General features: G+C 36.3%; 1 protein-coding gene across 1 annotated transcript in view; it reads right to left on the reverse strand.

Moving 5' to 3' along the window:
• PDLIM4 (PDZ and LIM domain 4) overlaps positions 1–19,771 on the reverse strand; it is a 76,003-nt gene that overhangs the window by 28,322 nt on the left and 27,910 nt on the right. The window contains exon 3 of the mRNA XM_007432471.3: positions 12,721–12,805. Within this exon, the coding sequence (XP_007432533.1) occupies positions 12,721–12,805 (85 nt within the window). The remainder of the gene's footprint in view (positions 1–12,720; positions 12,806–19,771) is intronic.

Consider the following 19,771-nt stretch of genomic DNA (forward strand, 5'->3'; position numbering starts at 1 on the left):
GAACCTGCCTTGAAAATGTTGTAATCAGCACTTTAGAGATACTGAACTACTTCTAGAGGAGGATCAATATACTACCAGAAAGTTTTAGCACACAGCCATTTTTCCTTCTCAAATTGAGGGGTTATCCAATTAGATCCATATTTGATTCCCAGGTTCTATTTGCTAATTCCTGTTCTACTTTATTCTCCTCTTTTTTCTGTTCTAAATATTTTGTTTTCAGCTTCAGAAAGACTTTTCTGTTTTAATTCCATTCAATGCAGATTTCATTTTCATTATATTCTGCAAAGTACATATTCAGACCTGGTATTCTGTGGATCAGTTTACTCTCTTCTGCACACACACAAACTTACTAATGTAAACAAACTCTAACCTTTACTAAAATGAAATGCCCACAGTGCAGGTTTCAACCATGAGCTAGAAGATAGACAGTCCCTAGGATATAATAAATTCTATAGCCATGTTAAATGAAAATGAACATTGCACTCACTTACTAAGATCTATAGCAGAAAAAGGAAGTGCTCTAAATTTTTTCTGCCTTTATCTCAATTGCATGGAATACCACAGATATCACTTTATTTTCCTTCAGAGTTCATCTGTAAAGTTAAAATCCTACAAACAAATTTTAGTATCTTGTAACTGAGAAAAAAAGTTTTAAAAGAGTGGTAGTTCTTCTGTTTTTGTCCCCAATATAGACTACACCATAACATTATTTAAGATTATGTAGGCTTAAATACTTTATTTCTATTTTATATTTGATCAGTTTCAAAAAATAAACATTCTGTTTATACTTAATCTTTCATGGTTCCATCAGATATATAGTCCACTATCATTTTATAGTAAATGGTTGGTTGTTCATGGTGGTTTTATTTATTTATATTATTTTTAATACAATTTAAAATGCCACTTTACATGTGTATTTGCTATCGGTATAGCAGAACTAATGGAATTATTATTAGTCTTCATAATAGCAATCAGATGCCTGTTCAAACTTCCATGAGCACAGCTTTTCTCACCTGGGACTCTTTTGTATTAATAGACAAGTGTCCATACATACCAAGATTTCCCAATGATTCATGCCTTATAAAATACAATTGACAGTGTTACCCTTTGGACATGAACATTCCCTGAAGAGGAACCATGAATTACATTGTAATCAGAATTATTTATTTACCCCAACTATTGTTGCTTAGTTACAAGTAGGGTTTCCTTAGCATGCGAAAAATGACAGCAAAGTGATTTACTTACAGGAAGTAACTGTGTGGAAAAAAGAGAGAGATTGTTAACAGAGCCATGATTATTTTTCCCTTGAGCTTTGACCACATAGGTAAAGCACAATGAAACTAAGAATATGAGTTTTATATGCCAGGTAACCATTTACTAGCAAGTTGGGAATACAACTCTGACCATTTAAGCACCTCGATATCCTTCCTAAAACTAAACGAAAACTACCTATCTATAGGTATCTGCCAGAAAAAAAGGGGGGAGATGTAATTGCTTACTCTGAGTACTTCATCAGATTTAAACTGGGTTGACACAGTTCTCAAAGATAATAAAACAGTAAAACAGAGCTACTAATATAAGAAATGTTGATATCAGTTTTAGTTTTTCTAGTTAATAATTAGTTATCTAATTTAGATAACTCACATTAGTATAGTGTCTTGCCAGTCCTATCATGAACAAACAGTGTTATAAACCATCTTTACAGCTTTCACAATAAGCACCATATTTACAGTAATCTGTTTTATCATTTATAGGATAGAACAACAACAACAACATCTAGCAAGGATTTTAAATGGCATTTTCCCCCCCTAGCAATTTGAAATACAGGAATTACTTGTCTCCAAAATTGTATTGGGATTTGAATGGAAGGGGGAGAGGAAAACTGTACAAATTCATTCTATTCATGATTGATTTGAATAACAGTAGCTGCAAAGCTTCTGAAGGTTTCTACCATTGAATCAGTCCTTAGGTAAGCCTATAGTTCCTTTGTGATTAGGTATATAAAATTGTGCCAGGATGTTTTCTTATCTTTTTGTTTTCTAAAGAACATAATTGTTTTCATATTTTTAATGCATTCCATTCAATTCAACTTGGGGTTTTATGCACCAAATGCTGCTTTGCTTGATATCCTTGTCTTCCAATAAAGATTCATTACTTATACTATGAATTTTGTTTAATTTTTATCTTTTCCATGGAAAATTAACTTTAACAACTGAAATTTGATTAGTTTAGTGCAGCTTGTTATTAACACAATTTAGATTTATATTTCCCAAACCTTTAAAAAAAGTTTAGAGGCAGTGCTGGAGGTTTTTTTGGGGGTGGGGGGTGGGTCGGGGGACTAAAAAACTCTGCCATTCTTGTGATTTCCAAATACATACATAGGGCATAACAGAATAGATTCTTAAAATTTGCTGACCCTTTCTTAATTTTCTGGGGAGCCATTGTTCCAGTTATCTCCAACTAAAACCTATCATCCTCTATCTGTTTACTGTCCAGATCTGCTATTTCCTGTTTCTAGCTTTCTTAGTTTCTCCCTCACACTCTCATTGTCCCATAAATGTTCTAAAGAATAAAAGTGTCCAGCTAGCAAAAACTACTGTTACTTTGTTAAATCACTGGCTTCAAATTAGTTTATTTATAGCCAGCTCTTCTTTAAGGCAGACTGAAACCAAACCAAAGCAGCAGAAAGAACCTATTCTTTAACTACCAGTAGAACTGTCAGGCCAACAGAATAAAATATTAACCATAGCAGGAAGCTGCACAAAAAATCCAGATGATCATTAGAGAGCAGCAAAGAGTTAGAATTTCCAGTACTTCTTCCTTGCCTTCTTGGAACTGTTTGGATTTTTGCAGCTGAGATATGGTATGCCTAATTTTTTTTTTTTTTTTTTGGTGCCTTTGAGTCAGTGTTGACTCCTGGCAACTGCCTGGACTAGTCCCTGCAGTTTTCTTGGCAAGATTTTCAGATATGGTTTGCCCTTGCCTTCTTCCTAGAGCTGAGAGAAAATGAATGGCCCAAGATCACCCAGATGGCTTTCTGCCTAAGGCAGGACTAGAATTCACGGTCTCCTGGTTTCAAGCCTGCTGCCTTAATTCACTACACCAAACTGGCTCTCATAGGCCTAATGCTTTAGGTGTTTTTTGTTGCCAATTGGACCACAATGCCTAGTGGTCAGAATGAACGATACTGGATTAATTTCATTGGGGCAGCAGCAACATGAATAAATAGGTATAGGGCAACTAACTGATGAGTACAGGCAGTTCAGCAATGGAGCCAATTATTCAGACAAATGATAGATTTCTGTGGAAGTGTTCAACGGGGCTAGTTAGCCACCTCTCTGGGATGCTTTGAATTCCCATATTGGTTAAAACTGCATTCATGAGTTATAATGAATGAACGAACAAAGAAAGAAAGAAAGATTTGGCCAAGGTAAATGAACAGAAAACACAAAAGGAATCCTGAGTAAAAAGAATGTCTGGGCTCACAGGAACCACTTGGCGATGCTATTTCAATTTCACTCATGATGAACTGACTGGGGTAGCTCTCATATTTATAGGAACCTCCCTAAACACACTACCCCTTATATCCAGATTTAGGATCATTTTTAGTGACATAAAAAAAATTGGTTCTGTGAATGTGGCACACTCACAGAACAGCTCCATCATGATGAATAGAGAGAAACTAAATACATACAGCAATTTCAGGTATCCACCAAGCTTCTCAGATGGTCAAGTAAATCTGCTCTAAACTCCTATGAGGCTCAATACCCTGGCTTTGAGCTCTCAAGCCTTCCTGGAAAGCTATAATCAAGAACACTGGATGCTTTGCCAAATTCCAGTACTATAGATTGGTTTATGCATGAACACAGAATTATAAACACATATCCACCAAAACCTTTTGATCACTATTATTCTTGATTGGAAATTAACCAGAGACATTATGGCGAAAGAATTTCCTCTTTCCATTATTCCACTGTTCTGCCTTATGGATTTCCACAAAGCTGCCAATGCACAATGTCAAAATTCTTCCTTCTTTCCCCGTTGACCAGAATCTGCAACTACTGTCAATTAATAAAAGCAGGGTCTGACCTTACAATATGAAGCATGAGTTTCCAATATCTGCTGTGCCGGCAAGCAGTATGCAAGTGGTTAAGAAAGCAAACATCCCATTCTTTTATTAGCACCATATGGTTGTGCTTTGACTAAAATTCTATAGCAGACAAAGCATAGGAGAATTTATATTAATGAATTCCTTTCTTCAGTGACATGAAGCTTCTTTTATACTCTAGGGGAGTGATGGGAGTTCTACCCTCCCCTCCCAGAAGAACTTAAAGAGTACATTTTCAAACTAATAATAATTGCACCTTATGCACTACTTTAAAATGTTTAGAACACTTGACATAAATACATTATTATTGAAACTGCTTTACAAGATAAATATTAGAATCTCTGAACTGCAGATCCTGGTTCATAACCAGTCTTTTTCCTGTTGTATAATGGTAGATCTCCAATAGTAAGCTGGAAATATTGTTTTTCTTCAAATTAAAGCAAAAATTAAAAAAAAAAATCTAAGAACTGAAATACTTGGGCAACAGATAGTTGAGAAACATTTTGTATGCACCTTTTATATCTACTATATGCGAAAGTAAGTTATTAGAACTGTGTGAACTTTAAGCTGGAGAACTTCATGAACCTGCTGCTTGAAGCAATGAAGCACTGTGTGCTTCCTACATTATCTGAGCAAGTGTGTATATAATCAGAAAACCCTTCGCTGGCAGTATTGCCATATTCCTAAAAGCCATACATTTACAAATATGCGTGTTTCAGACTGTTAATCCTGGGATCACACAGTAACTTTTACAAAATTATTGTTTATAATGGTATTTTTTCTCATTTTTAATGTTTTTTTTTTTTTAAATTGTGAACCTCCCACAGTCATTGGGAGTTGGGTAGTATATCAATTTAATAAATAAATAAAAATGGTTGTGTGCTAGAGGTAACATACAGAGGGAAGACTGATATAAAATCAGAATTTTACAGGGAATAACAGAGAATATACTGTTTTTCTATTTTTTTTCCCTTTCACTTTATTTCTGTACTGATAAGTATACAGCATGGACCATTGCCAGTGCCATGATGCTGGATAAGAACTGCTAATCTAAAAAATTCTGGGTGCATTCAAGATTGAGGAAATAAAATTGGAAATGAAAGCATGAAGATGGAAGATTTTGCCTGCAACAAGGGAAAACTGAAAGGAAAACTGAAGACCTACAGTTTAGAATTAGTCAAAAGGTCTCATGTCACTGATTCTCTACTTCATTTTTTTCATATGAACACATATCACATTATATTACTTTATAATTTCCTTTGGTTAGTTGAACGAACACATTGACTTGCCTCATCTTCTGGCCATTTCTTTGTTAAAAATCAAACCAATTCTGGACAAACTTTTTTTTTTTATCCACACTCAATCGTTACCGATTCTGTGGTGACTGCCTGGACGGGTCCCTGCAGTTTTCAAGGCAAGGTGTTTCAGAAGTGTATGCTAAATAAATATGCTCAGTTATAGTTTCAGGTCAGTGCCGTACTGAACAATTAGTGACCGTGGAAATTACAGCAGAATGTTTTACAAATTACATTAAGGGAAAACCACCAGGAATTGGTCTAGGCCTATGACAAAATAAGGGAAAAGGGTTACCAAACCATTAAAAATAGAAAGAATTTTTAGGAGTATTCAGTAGTTGCTATAAAGCAATCAGAGGAGCTTTGTTTACTTGATTCTTGTTTTAAAAGCTTTGTTTTTAAAAAAAAGTTTTAAAAGCTTGGTTTTAAAAACCAAAATTGCATTAATCCACTGCCCTATATGAACTGAATTACATTAACTTCATGAATCAACTGGAGCTGTTGAAATCATCTACATAGCATTCAGTGGCTGTAAAAAAAGCAAATTCCATGCTAGGCATCATAAGAAAAGGGAGAGGCAATAAATCACCCAATGGTGCTATCACAGCTAGAATACTGTATACAGTTCTGGTGATCACATTTCAAGAGGGATATCATAGAACTAGAGAAGGTACAGTGAAGTACAACCAAGATTATCAGTGGCTTGAATGCCTTCTATGTGTGGAAGGGATATAATGGTTGGGATTGTTTAGCTTATAGAAAAGTCCCTTAGAAAGACTATAATTGAGGTTTTATAAAATTATGCATGGTAAAGAAAGATCGAACAGGGAGAAGTTTTTATCTGTCTCTCATAACACTGGAAATAAAGACCACCCAATGAAACTGACAAGTAGAAAATGTAAGAAGAAATACTTCATGTAGTGTGAATTTTATTTTATTTTATTTTTTTAATTTGTCTACAATGTGAAACCTAGCAGATCCTTGGAGACTGACAGAATTATAAATATACAGTATAAAATCAGTATCATAATTACTTAAAATAATAAAATACATAATTTAATTTCCAAATAAATACTAAAAAATGTTTACTATGGTACTGCTAGTTACAATTAATTGCCAAAGGCCTTCCAGAAGAGCCACATTTTCATCTGCTTCCAGAAGGCCATGAGGATGGGGACCATCCTTGGATCAGGGGACAAATTGTTCCAAATGAGGGGACCTGCTACTGAGAACACCTGTTGTTGGACCTTCTCCTACTGTACCTCCTGGTAGGTAAGTGGGAACCCTATGGCTTGATTACTAGATGCTGCCCCCTCCCCCAGCAGATAGATGTTTATAGCAAGCTTCTGCCATTCCAGGCTCCTCACATGAAGTCAAGGTATGTATTAGAAAAACTAACTAATTAATTAACTAAGAAATATGACTTTAAGAAGTCACAGAGGCTTCAAGTGCCCCCATTCAAGTGCCAAAACATGCATCTCTTATGATTGTGGGATCTACCCATGCAACATCTTGTACTTCTATTTTGTTGAGTAGATAACTGTAGTGACTTTTCTTAACTTCTTTGCTTAACTCTCTAGAAGTTATTTAATAGAGAAGGAATGAGTTTTCCTTCTGCTTGCACACTTGGATTTTTGGTCTTTTACTATAACTGTGCCCTGACAAACATGTTGGGTAATTTTAGTCAAACTGCAAACTGAAACTGAATCTGCTATCAACCTAATATACCACTGTGATGATGGAAGCTGTCCCTGGATTCCTGGAGGACAGAGTATAAAATAGAGAGGACCAACTGTCTGTCAACTAGAAGAGAAAAAATGGGGAGGTTTGTAAGGAAGACCAAGTATGTCTTCCAGCAGCCAGAACGACTAGTTTAAATAACTGTAATTTCATCTAAATAGCTCTAGAGCAAGTAAAAGAAGAATAACTTGGAGTGGTTAAGGTACTAGAAGCCAAGAAATTAGTTTGCCTTAGAGAATAACTTCCAAAAATTAAGTTAAGTTGTTATCATGAGCAAATGTGATATCAACAAATATTCACACAATCAAGTCTGAGTGTCTTCTATAACTTACATTTGGTAAAAATATTTCTAAAGTGTAAAGACTGTATCCAAGTTGAAACAATGTTTTATAAATAGTAAGCTTATTACTTTATTCAGTACAGATAAATCCTAGCTGACTTTTAAAAACTGATCAATATACACTGTTTCAAGGTGAACAAACCATTATTTTTATTCTTGTTTCTAAATATTGTACCATATACTGTTACAGATAGATATGGTTGCTTCAAAATTTCTAGAAATTTTAAATAAATGCTCCAGAAATCCAGGAGTTGAAAACAGAAGTACAATTAAGGAATATAACTGGAGCAGCTATTAATTGCTATTCTTCAGTATAAAGCTGAAAGCAGGTGATGGTTGGGTTAATGTTAAGGGTCACATGGAACAATGTTTTAATTTTGTTTTTAGGCATAGCTACATTCTTGTGCCATCTATTTATATCATTCTTTGCTACTCAAGTAAAATGCCCAAAGAAACAAACAGTTAAGTTTGTCAGAGAGGCAAGGACGTTCACCAACCCTGTCCACTTAGGCGTTTTCACCTTTTAAAAGATAGTTTCACCGGGAGCAACTGTGAATAATATTCACAAAAGGCACACCTGATCTTTCTGGAAAAGTGCAACATTTCAGTTACATAGAGGTATAGAGAATTTGTCTTACTTGGACTGAGCTTCCACACTATAACATATTATCAATACTCAACCCAAAGCATTAAAATCCACTGCCTTAAAATTAAAAAAAAGAAAGAAAAATATTGTAAAAAGCATAAGAACACAGATATACTTTTGAATAGCAATTTTAAAAATGTTATCACTTTCCCTGAACTGTTTTATGGAATAAAGAGGGATTTCTATGCTTAAAATTAGATTTACAAGCTGCTGTGCAGGAAAATTCTGCTTTGTGGATGCTACTACTGAAGAACCCTCAAAACCTGAACTAGCCTTTATTATTAATATTAATCTCTCCCGGTATCTCTTCTCTACGACACTAAGTTACCTGGTGGCTTGCCCCAGTCAGGGAATCTATAATCCCTAGACACCAGGGGGTAAGTGAGTCAGTAACTCCTGAGAGAGCCATCTGTGATCCATGGGCTGTAGTTGTTGATCCCTTTCTAAACCATCTCAATTTCCTAAACTTTAATAAAGTATATTAAATTAAACCAGTCACAACATGCTTCACAGTCCTTTTGTAGGGAACCATGTCTGTCAAAACAACCTGAGATCATAACAACAGTAAATCATGTCTAAGTTAAGAAAGGAAAATAATTATAAATAAAAAGGGTTATAAAATTTACATAAAAGAAATATACCATGTTGGTTTATACTGCATGCAAAACCAATGAAGTGAAAAAGAAATGTCTGCCTAGAAAATTTTAAAAACTCCACAGAAATGTTTCATGAGGAGTAAAAAAAACTGTTTACAAGGTCTATTTTTAGATTAAATGTTTTATTGTCATGAAATACATGTCCTTTATGACCTGTAAACATCCTTTCAATGAAAGGAATTACCTAATCTCTATGGGTTTCCAGGATATCTTAATGATAACCACCATGGAACAGATATCCACAAGAAAAAGAAACCTTGGTCATTTTATAGCTTTGGATTTACAAGGTATCCATATTTCAGCTTTTGTCTTATATTTATATTTTTCACTGTGTTTTGCTTGGATGTCTGTGCCTCAGTATGAATGTTTTATATTTTGTTATTTTTTACTCATTCTGTTTTAATTTGTTTAAGGTCAGAAAGGGAAAAGGGAATTTTAGGTACTATAGTAACTTTAATTTAAAGCCAGCTCAAAAGCAAAGAAATACATGCTCCAACAGCCTAAAACTATCTGCACGGTTAGTTACAGCAAACATTAGATATAGCAACTTTCCAACCACTTCATTTAATTTGCAAATACAATAATGACCTCTGAAAGGTCCCTTTAGTAACTCCTAAACTTTTAACGTGTCTGACATGTAAATAAGCAGGGATATAAATCTATCCCAGTTTATGATGCAAATACAGGAGTGATTTTGTGAAATAAAGTCTCTTTGGAGTTGAGCCTGATTCCTGCTTTGTTGTGAAAACGTAAAAGTGGTTTGCCACTACCTCCTTTTTAGGATTTGTTTTTCACTTCCCAGTTCTAATCCACGTCCTCCCATCCAAGTACCAATTGGATCTGTTTAGCTTTTTCCAGATTAGCCAAGGTTCTTCCATCTGCTGTGGTAATCTGAGGAATACTTCTGTTGGTTAAAAACGGATATAGTAGAGCAGTGTTTCTCAGCCGTGGCCACTTGAAGAAGTGTGGACTTCAACCCCCAGAATTCCCCAGCTGAAGTCCACACATCTTCAAGTGGCCAAGGTTGAGAAACATTGTAGTAGAGGCTACTGCTAACTATGGCAAGAATAAGTTTTGTGATACGTGCAGGCATTATTTTGGCTCCCTGTCCAGTCACACAGCTTATTTTCATTTTAAAAATGAAAAGCAAATATATTTTATAATGTTAGTTTATGGGAAGAATCAAAACTAATGTGCATTCTCCCTCAGAAATGTATTTGGCAGTAAGAATTTGTGCATTTGTTCCCAATAAACTGTCCCCCAGTATGGACAGTTTTGGAAAACATCAACATCTTTTGGAAACAGTTGTCAGAATAAATTGCTGCAGTTGATTAATTAGGCACACACAGCCAAGAAATGGGAAAAAATACAGGCATCATCATCAGGCATCTCCAATAAACCCAGTTTAAGGATGCACACACCACATTTGCCCTACAGAGGATGCTATTTCAGATAAAGATTGAAATAATCTCAATTCATGTACCTACTTTAGTTTAGGTATTAATATTTCTACTTTGTCTTTCTAACAAACAGGATACTCAAGGAAATAGTGTCCTTGAGAACTATTTTAAATTAAATTATACGTCTGCTAACTTGAGCTAACCTGCTAGTGGAAAAAATGGCAAATGATAGGCAGATTCCCACAGAAGTATTCTTTCAGTATCTTCCTCTCATTATAAATAAGGAATGGTGCCCCTAATTTTGGTCAAGCTTCTGAGAGTGCTGAAAAGAACTGGCTTTCTGTAATAAGTATTAGGACTATGCATATCTTTGAAGGATATCCCTTCTTGTCCTGTCTTCTGAAATAACTCTGAACAATTCTGCCCCATTTTCTTCCTGACAGTCCTTCAAATATTTGAAGACAGCTAACTTCCCAGAGTTTTCTCTTGTTCAGTCTAAACATGCAGAACACCCCCAACCATTCCAGTCAGTAGTAGCAAATACTGCTCTGAATTTAAATCTCATTCAGCTTGTAGTTGAGGGTCATCCACTAAGATGGGCAAGGCTGTTTCAGTCCCCAACAAGAAACTGAGTCTAGAGACAATCTGCTTCAAGTAAAATAATGGGTTGAATTAGGTATGCACTTATAAAGTATTATTATAAATCAGCTGATAGTTGAATGTGATGGGTTTCTTCAGTAATGCTCTTACAATCTTCCTTTTAAAAGAGATGGAATGCAATCATCACTAATCTATTGCCAATTAGCCTAGTAATTTTTTCCAGCCAGAATTTACAAAGGTTCAGCAAAACTTGCTCCATTCCCTATCCCAATTTGCCTACATTTTCAGACTGAACAAAATGAAACTAATCCATCAAACCAAAATTAACTACAATAACCCCTCAGTTACTGCAAATGGGATTTGTTTTAGCAAACAGTTGTTTTTATCAGCAACTTTTGCAGACTTTTGAGAAAGTTCTGTCTTACTGTTTTGAAGCCTAGCACACAACACCTTTACAATTGCTCTGATATTGTGCTGATGCAGTGGTGGCAGAGAACAATTTTTCAGTGTCATCTACTATATAGATCCTAAAATGTAGAGCATGTTTGGTTGTACGCATTCTAAGTTATCTTCTGTTGTCTGTCTAGTTACGCACTTCACTGCTTTATTGCTCTAAGCAACTCAAGAAATCAAGATCTGTGAGAAGAGCATAGAAGCAATTATGTTAACTGTCTAAATCAAATCACCATTTCACAGATGTTCCAGAACTTCTTTTCAGAGTTAGTCCATGGGCGATCATGAACTACTGCACAAACTGAACCAGAAGTATATATATTCCAGTTCCAGGAAGTTGGCAGATGGAATCTAAACTGGTAGAAAACCTCTCCTGTTAGCTAAGGACACTGGTGACAAATCTTCATTCTCTCCCAGTGCAGCAAACAATGAAGAAAGGGTACTAATGAAGGAAGATCCTTTACTTGCTCATTCACTGATAAAAATGCTGCATCCTGTTGTACTGTCTTTTCTTTTACGGCCATGCTAGCCTAGGAAATATATCCTCTAGCACAGGGGTTCTCAAAGTACGGCCCGTGGGCCGGATATGGCCCACCAGGGTCATTTATCCAGCCCGCCCGCCTGATCGGCCGCCGCGCTGTCTGTCAGAAGCGGAAGTGTCGGGGCTGTGCCGGGAGCTGCAGGCAATGCACGAGGAGGGAGATCGCAGAGCTGGACTATTCTACATGACAGGTATGCCGGGTCCGGCAGCTCTCCTCCTCTCATGTTTTTTTCAAACTATAGTCCGGCCCCCCAACGTTCTGAGGGACCGTGAACTGGCCCCCTGTTTAAAAAGTTTGAGGATCCCTGCTATAGCACTATAATTTTCATACAAATTCAGATACAACTAATTTTGAATGGCAAATACACTTCGCCACAGCAGGTAGACTTTATAGATTGTTGCCACTGTATGCAAAGTCTCTATGGCATTGCTGCCATGAAAGGTTAGTAAAAGTGTGACAATCTACACAGCCCACATATGGACAGCATGAAATGTAGAGGTCAATCTTTTATAAATATCAGTATAGCACACTATCCAAAACAGTCATGAAAGAAGCCATAGTTTAAATTCCTTTAGTATTGGATCCACCTAATACTCCTTCTTGCTATGTGTTCACCCACCAAGCCCTCAACACAAATAAAGCTTACCAACCTGCTTTCAAAGCTGTATTTGCTATGAACCTCTACAGGTTATTCCAAACTGATCACTCTTTCTGCACAAATCCTATTTCATGGAATGGCAGTGAAGATAAATAAAATACAAACTGTAAAGGATTTTGAACACCCAGATATACAATAGATTCAGAAAGCAACGCATTTTTCCAATATCCTGAGCATGCATTTAATGTTCAACTAAATTATGTTTTGTATTGCAAAAGGAGGTTTCTTCCCTGTTTTATGAAATTTTTAAAAAATGATTTAAATTATGTAAAGATCACATACCTGTGATTCAGGTTCTACACTGACACGATAAGCTTGCGCTTTTCCATCTTCTAAAGTATTAGGTGACCAAACCTTGCCTTCAGCCCTGCAATGGAAAATTAAAAATTACATGTACAATATGAATTGTTAGTAAACTTGAATATAACTTTTATACATTTCCAAGAATCCAGAAGCCTGGAAGAATCAGGGACATCACTTAATTATTTTCTTCTTTCATATTATATTCTTTCCACATGGATATGTAAACATTCATTCAATTTATACGGCCATCCATTTCAAATTCATGACTCTGGGCAGGTAACAACAGTTCAAAACACCATAAAACACCTAATAATAAAAAAAAACAAATATAGCAGCTGAGGTGGAAAACAAAACAGCCATCAGCAAATCAATACAACCATTGCATGGGCTCTACCACAGATTCAGATTCCCAAGCTTGGTGACACAACCATGTCTTTAAGGCCTTATGAAAGGCCCACAGGGTTGGGAGCAATCTAATCTTTGTGTGTGTGTGTGGGGGGGGAGATGATGTTCCAAAAGGAGGCCACCATGACAGGAGGCCCTGCCAGATTGCATTCCCTAATAGATTGGAACATGCCTCTCGCGCCAGACCTAATGGGGTGGATAAACAGAATCAGGGAAAGGTGGTCCCTCAGATAACCCGGCCCCATGCCATGAGGTAATTATCAGCACCTTGAATTGAACCTGGAAGCATGCTAGCAACTTGCAGAGCACCTTGAATTGAACCTGGAAGCATGCTAGCAACTTGCAGAGCAGAGGTATAGCATGTGCTGATCAAGGAGTGACATAATTGCCTGTGCTGCTGCATTCTGTACCACATGCAGCTTCCAGATGCTTTTCAAGGGCTGCCCCACGTAAACTGCATTGCAGTAATCCATTTGGAAGGTGACCAATGCATTGGTGACTATGAACAGACCCTCCCAGTTCAGAAACAGGCACAACTGGCACACAACATGAAGTTGTGCAAAGGGTGGCTACCACAGACACCTGTTCCTTCAAAAGGAGCCGTAAATCCAGGAGGTCCCCCAAACTGCGCACTGATTCTGTTTGAGGTAGTGCAATCCCATTCAGAACTAAAGACGGAAAATCCCCAGAACCAGGAGGCCCTAATACCCCAAACCACTCGGTCTTCCTAGGGTTGAGCTGAAGCCTGCTGTTTCCCATCCAAACCCACACAGCCTCTGGACACCGAGACAGGATTTCCATGGTGTCACAGGGGCAGCCAGATATGGAGACGCAATACTGATGATGCCTCACCCCATGCCTCTGCATGACCTTATACAGTGGCTTCATGTAGATGTTAAACAGGAGCTGAGAGAGTATTGAGCCCTCCAGAACCCCGCAAAACAGTAGCTGCTAGCTGGATCTCTTGCCTCGCCCCATCAACACTACTGGAGCTGGCCTGGAGGAAGGAAGAGAACCAGCACAATACAGTGCCACCCACTCCCAACCCCCAAAGCCAGTCCAGAAGAATACCATTAGCGATGTTATCAAACACCTGCAAGAGGTCAAGGAGAGCAAGGATGGGTGCACCACTTCCATCCTGCTCCCGCCAAATGTTATCTACAAGTGCTGTGAACACCATTTCAGGCCCATACCCAGCTATGACCCGAAAGCAGTCAACTGCTTTCCCATCAAAACAACAGAAATAAGATTTCACAATGTAACTCACATTTAGTATTCCTATTATTCATTTTAGGCCATACATGTCACTTTAGAAAAAGGAAAACTTCTTGTTCCTAGTAGGTAATAGTTAATAGATGCACCTGAGAATCTTTTATTTATATTTAATTCCTGATCTATTAAATACTGAAGTTTAGTTTAAGTGAACTGCTGACATTAATGATACATGAAGTATTTTAATCTAGGAAGTTTAACCTAGGCTTTTTTTCCCTGTACTAAATGAAGTAAGATAGCATTGGGTTCTGAAAGAGTCAATTATACAGACAAACAAAGCCTTCCATAATTATATAGAATTATATAGAATTCTGGGAGTTGAAGTCCACATATCTTCAAGTGGCCAAGGTTGAGAAACACTGATATAGAGAATGTTGTCCTCAGTTTTTTACATCTGTTACATTCTGAAGCAAGTTCTACTGTAATCAGTGAGAATTACCGTATTTTTCCGTCAATAAGACGCCCCCATGTACAAGACGCCCCCCACTTTTCCAACCCAAAATTAAAAAATCAATATTTTAAAGATAGTGCAGAACACATTTTTATTTAGTAATCAGGTAACATTTACCTGATACACTCAGTGGGAGGAGGTCCAAACCGTCTCTCTGCAGCTCTATTTCCATGCTCTTTTGCATAACTGATTACATTCAATCATGAGTGAAACTGCCAATAGCTTGTCTCTGCAAACAGACTTCCTCCAATTGGTTTGTTCAGCATCAGCTGACGTCAGTTACATAAGGCTCGTGATTGGAGGAAGTCTGTTTGCAGAGACAGTATGGGCAGTTTCACTTGTGATTGGAGGCTCGTGATTGGAGGAAGCCTGTTTGCAGAGACAGTATGGGCAGTTTCACTCGTGATTGGAGGCTCGTGATTGGAGGAAGCCTGTTTGCAGAGACAAAGTATGGTCAGTTTTGCAACCGCACGGTTCTCTCCTCGGCTTACTTGCTTGAATAAGACGCCCTTCAATTTTTAGCGTAAGGATTTTAGAAAAAGGTATCGTCTTATAGTTGGAAAAATACAGTAATGTATTTAAAATTAAGGTTAAATAAAGACAGGCAGCCCTGACAGACATACAGAACACACACAAAAAATCTGATTCTAGTTTTTCTAGTTACTGTCAATCAGCTGAAATAAGAGGTCAAAAGGAATTACAAAAATCACAACCAAATCACCCTGAGTTCCTGAAATAAGCCCTTGGGCACCAAATCTTTATTTGAATGTTATCATAAATTGTTTGGTAAAAGTATTCCTTTTAATAGTAATTTTATTAAAAATTACACTTACAATGATAAAAAACTAATACAAACTAAAAAAAAGAAAAAGGAAAAGAAAAAATAGCAGAAAAAAATAGAAAAAAAATAAGAATATAGGAAAGAAAAATATAAGAAATATATAAAGAAATGACTTCCCCCTTCATCTCAAGGGTAAACAATTTTAGTAACTTATTACCTTCTCTTAAAATACAACAAATAATCTCTTCTTCTCATATCCCATCTCAAATCTATAAACAAATCCTTAAAACCTCGTCATTTCAGTACTGATCAGCAAAAGTTCATTAAGGCTTACCGGAGATAACAGCATATCTATTTTAATCTTGATCAAATAAACCAACTTTACCTTCCTCCCCTTTACTTTTAACAATCTTGATCTTCAGTCCCTTCAAATAATGTCCTAGAACTTGATTTCTTTTCATTTTTTCTTTGTCCCCTCTCATAAAATTCTTAAAAGCTTTAACAAGCCTCTTTTGTAAATCCAGTATAGGAAAATTATCCAGGTCACTCTCTTGGGTTATTTGTGTATCCCTTTAAATTATTAAGACATCAGCCAGTTTCTTTTGTATGTTCAATATAGTATCTTTTTCCATATCATTCTTGTAGCCTGTCATTTATAAATCCATTTTCAGATCAGTCTCAGTCTTGTCCAATAAAACTTGTTCTCTTCCATAACATGTTTAATTCCTTCTAATTCCCTCTAGTGTCCAACCTTCAAAGTCCCATCCTATATGTTTTTTTTTAAAGAATACAAAACAAAAGCATTTTCACACAGGAAGGATTCTTATAATTATTTTCAAAATCTTATTTCAAATCCATCTGGACCCTTAGTCCGTTTGTAGCATTCTAAAATCAAAGTTCTAATCAGCCTTTTGCTGTTTATTAATTTTTTTTAATCCTTAAACTGTATTTAATGCTTGTTTCACTAAGGATTGAAGAAAACTCACCAAATATTTTCAGACTTGTTAATCCAAAGGTTCCTAATAGTTGAAAAGCAGTTAACAAGCAATTTCTGAAAGCAATTAGAAAAGGAACTATGCAAACCCAGTGTCCTTTTGAAGAAGCCAACTGTGGTTTGAGCAAGATAGCTATTCCCTCATCTCCCAGAGCTCTAAACTCTCTGGAGACCACTGTCTTGCAGTCTCCTTGCGAGGAGCAACTGTCTGAAGCACTTGTGGGCAATCTTGTCCCAAGAAGAATTACGAAGAGCCAGCCTACTTACTGGCTCTGTAGTTGTCAGCTCCGCTTTTAGCGGAGCCATCTTCAGTTCACTATTTCTTCCCCGGAAGTACTGGCAAAAGCATTCCTGATTTACAACTCTGTGAAAGAAAACAAGGAAGCATTCTTTGGAGAACAATTTTTCTATTTTGCCATTAGGCCAAGCAAATTTAAGCCTGTTGGCAACTTCACATCAGTGAGATTTAGCTTTTGCTCTGGAAAATAAGAAGCCTGGGGAAATACTTTGTTAGGCCCATGGCATTCTCGGGTAATCATCCAGAAAGTTTTTCCAAAGAGTGCAAGGCTTACAATGATTCATTCCACAAAACAGCATGCTAAAGGTCTTAGACATCTACTCCAATGAAATTGATAGGCAGTATGAGGACAAATCACTTGTCCTCTAGTAATCTGAATGTCAAGATTGACATGGTTCCTAATGAACCCACCAAGGCACTATCTTGCCCAATTTTGAGAGAATGATTTTTAGCTTAAGCAGTTGAGGATGTAAACAAGAATCTTGCAGCAGTGTACACTTGACCTTTGTCTATTATGAATTCATCACATTTAGCTTGGGTAGATGTATCCAAGGAACAGCTAACACCGCATAATGGGTTAGAGTGATATTAACTGACTTTAAAGAGGATACCATATGTCCACTCCAAAAAATGCCTCTCTGGACTGAGAAGTGATAATTTTCAGATGACTTTGAATGCTACCAACCGATGCTTAGGTGCCACAAGTTGCTTCTCCAGAAGTGACCTTTTCAAATACTATGTTATTCCCAAGTGAGATGATCTGGCATTTGGCCTCTTCTTGTCAGTGATTAAAAGCTGACTTGATTTCTTGGGCATTTGACTGACTATTGCCAACTATTCCTTAATAACTATTGCATTATTTTATGATAGAACAAATATAGTATTTCACTGATTTTTCCTATTTTTATTCTATACATTGGGATGCAAGTTTGTCACATGATAATTATATTTACTTTACAGAAGAAACACAGAAATTATAGGTGGTGAAGAATGAAGTTAGCCACTATGTCTAACAATTCATTCTGAGAACAAAATGCATATTTAAACATAAGTTAAATAGTATGTGTATATATATATATATATATATATTTATTTATTTATTTATTTATTTATTTATTTATTTATTTATTTATTTATGTTCTCTACCTTAAGATACCCTTGTATGGTATTTTAAAATTATGGTATCAGTTCCTATATTGTGCTTGGGTAGATGTACTACATATGGTACTAATCTAGAGCTTATTCAGTTTATGTCAGTGTGCAATTCCTTTATAATCACCACTATAAACTTTCCTTCTCTCTCTACTTGACAGAATTCTTAGTTGCTATAGGTAACCAAACAAGGGGTTATTTACAAACCTTGTTTAGCCTATGTATAGGAAAAATCCTACAAACTTGAAATTGTTTGTCTAAATCTGTAATCAAATGAAATTCCAGTTAATCTGTTAGCAGCAAACATTCTTCCTCCCCCGCCCCCCACCCTCCAATAATGGCTCCTGAATGTAAAAGTTGATGGTTGCTAATACTTTATTTGGATTTAATTTGTGTACTGGGGAAAAAAAAAGATCCAGTATTTCTTCAAGGAAATATGTAATTAATATTTTACTTGATCTTAGCCAAGAATCTGAGAAGTGATTCTTTTTCACCTATATCCATTCTGGAAATTTGAGATACTCATGAATAATGTTTTTCAAGTGCAGCAATATTACTCTGCTGCATACAACAACAAACATGTATACATACATCATCACTATCACAGATGCTTTATTATATCCAAATGTGCTGGAAACAAACTACCTAAATAAAACATTGTCTGTAGTTTTAAACTACCATGAAATGGAATTGGCTCCTGACTTGTCCCCTGTGCCCATATACAACACACATTCCATATAACCCTCCAAATAACAAATCATAGCTTTCATATATCGTGTTCCTTCTATATACAAGTTACATTATTTATCATTTAACCAATCGCCTCTCTGGAAAGCCTCAGCCTATGCAAACCTGGAAACTCTGTATTGGCTTTAAAACAACAACAACAACCCAGAAGCTGATTTATAAAATAGTTTTTATCAAAATTTACCTGTGGCTGTGACTTACTTTTTCTCATGCAGCATGAATATGTTATATACTGATCTTAACCTAATTGTATTCTATGAATTTCTGCTTTAGTTTAAGGCCCTTAGCTTTAATATTTGCTATCTTTCATGGGGATGTTTATATACTGTAATTTCTCATATGTCACATCAGCAACCACAAATGAATAACTTCCATATAACCTTTTGGAAGTGGGTCATATTTTCCCACTGCCTTCTATCTAAATAAATAAGTCAAAATTTATACTTATCTATTCAATGAAACAGTGATGCATATTAAGACTCTCATTTATCCTCGATCTCAGTGGCTGTTTCGTCTTCAGCTGTTTCATACATTTCACACATTCAGCTATACTTCCACGGTACGTTAAATATAAAGGGTTATATCAAACTCTTTTGTCGCATTCAAACCAATGAGTTTTAGGCTTGCTCTAGCTTTTTTGATGACGTTGTGGACTATACAGAAGAACCTGCTTCTGAAATACAACAGATTATAAGGAATCCTAAAAACCATTGCAGAGTTTCTTTTTAAAATGAACGGTGATCTCTGTGATGAATTCAGTGACTGACAAGATTACTCCTAATTTCCACCTGGCGCTGGATAAAATTAGCTCCTTAAAGGAAGGTAATGGTTTGAGAAGTGGTGGCTGACCTATGCCAGGAGAAGGAGAGCTTTCATCTTTATCTTTAGTCATTGTATCTTTCTAGATCAGCTCTTTAAAGAAAGGATTAC

The sequence above is a fragment of the Python bivittatus genome, unplaced genomic scaffold, assembly GCF_059951505.1.
Source record: "Python bivittatus isolate LINGU-HERP-01145 unplaced genomic scaffold, Pbiv_v1 ctg000080_np1212, whole genome shotgun sequence".
In the NCBI taxonomy this organism is placed as follows: domain Eukaryota; kingdom Metazoa; phylum Chordata; class Lepidosauria; order Squamata; family Pythonidae; genus Python; species Python bivittatus.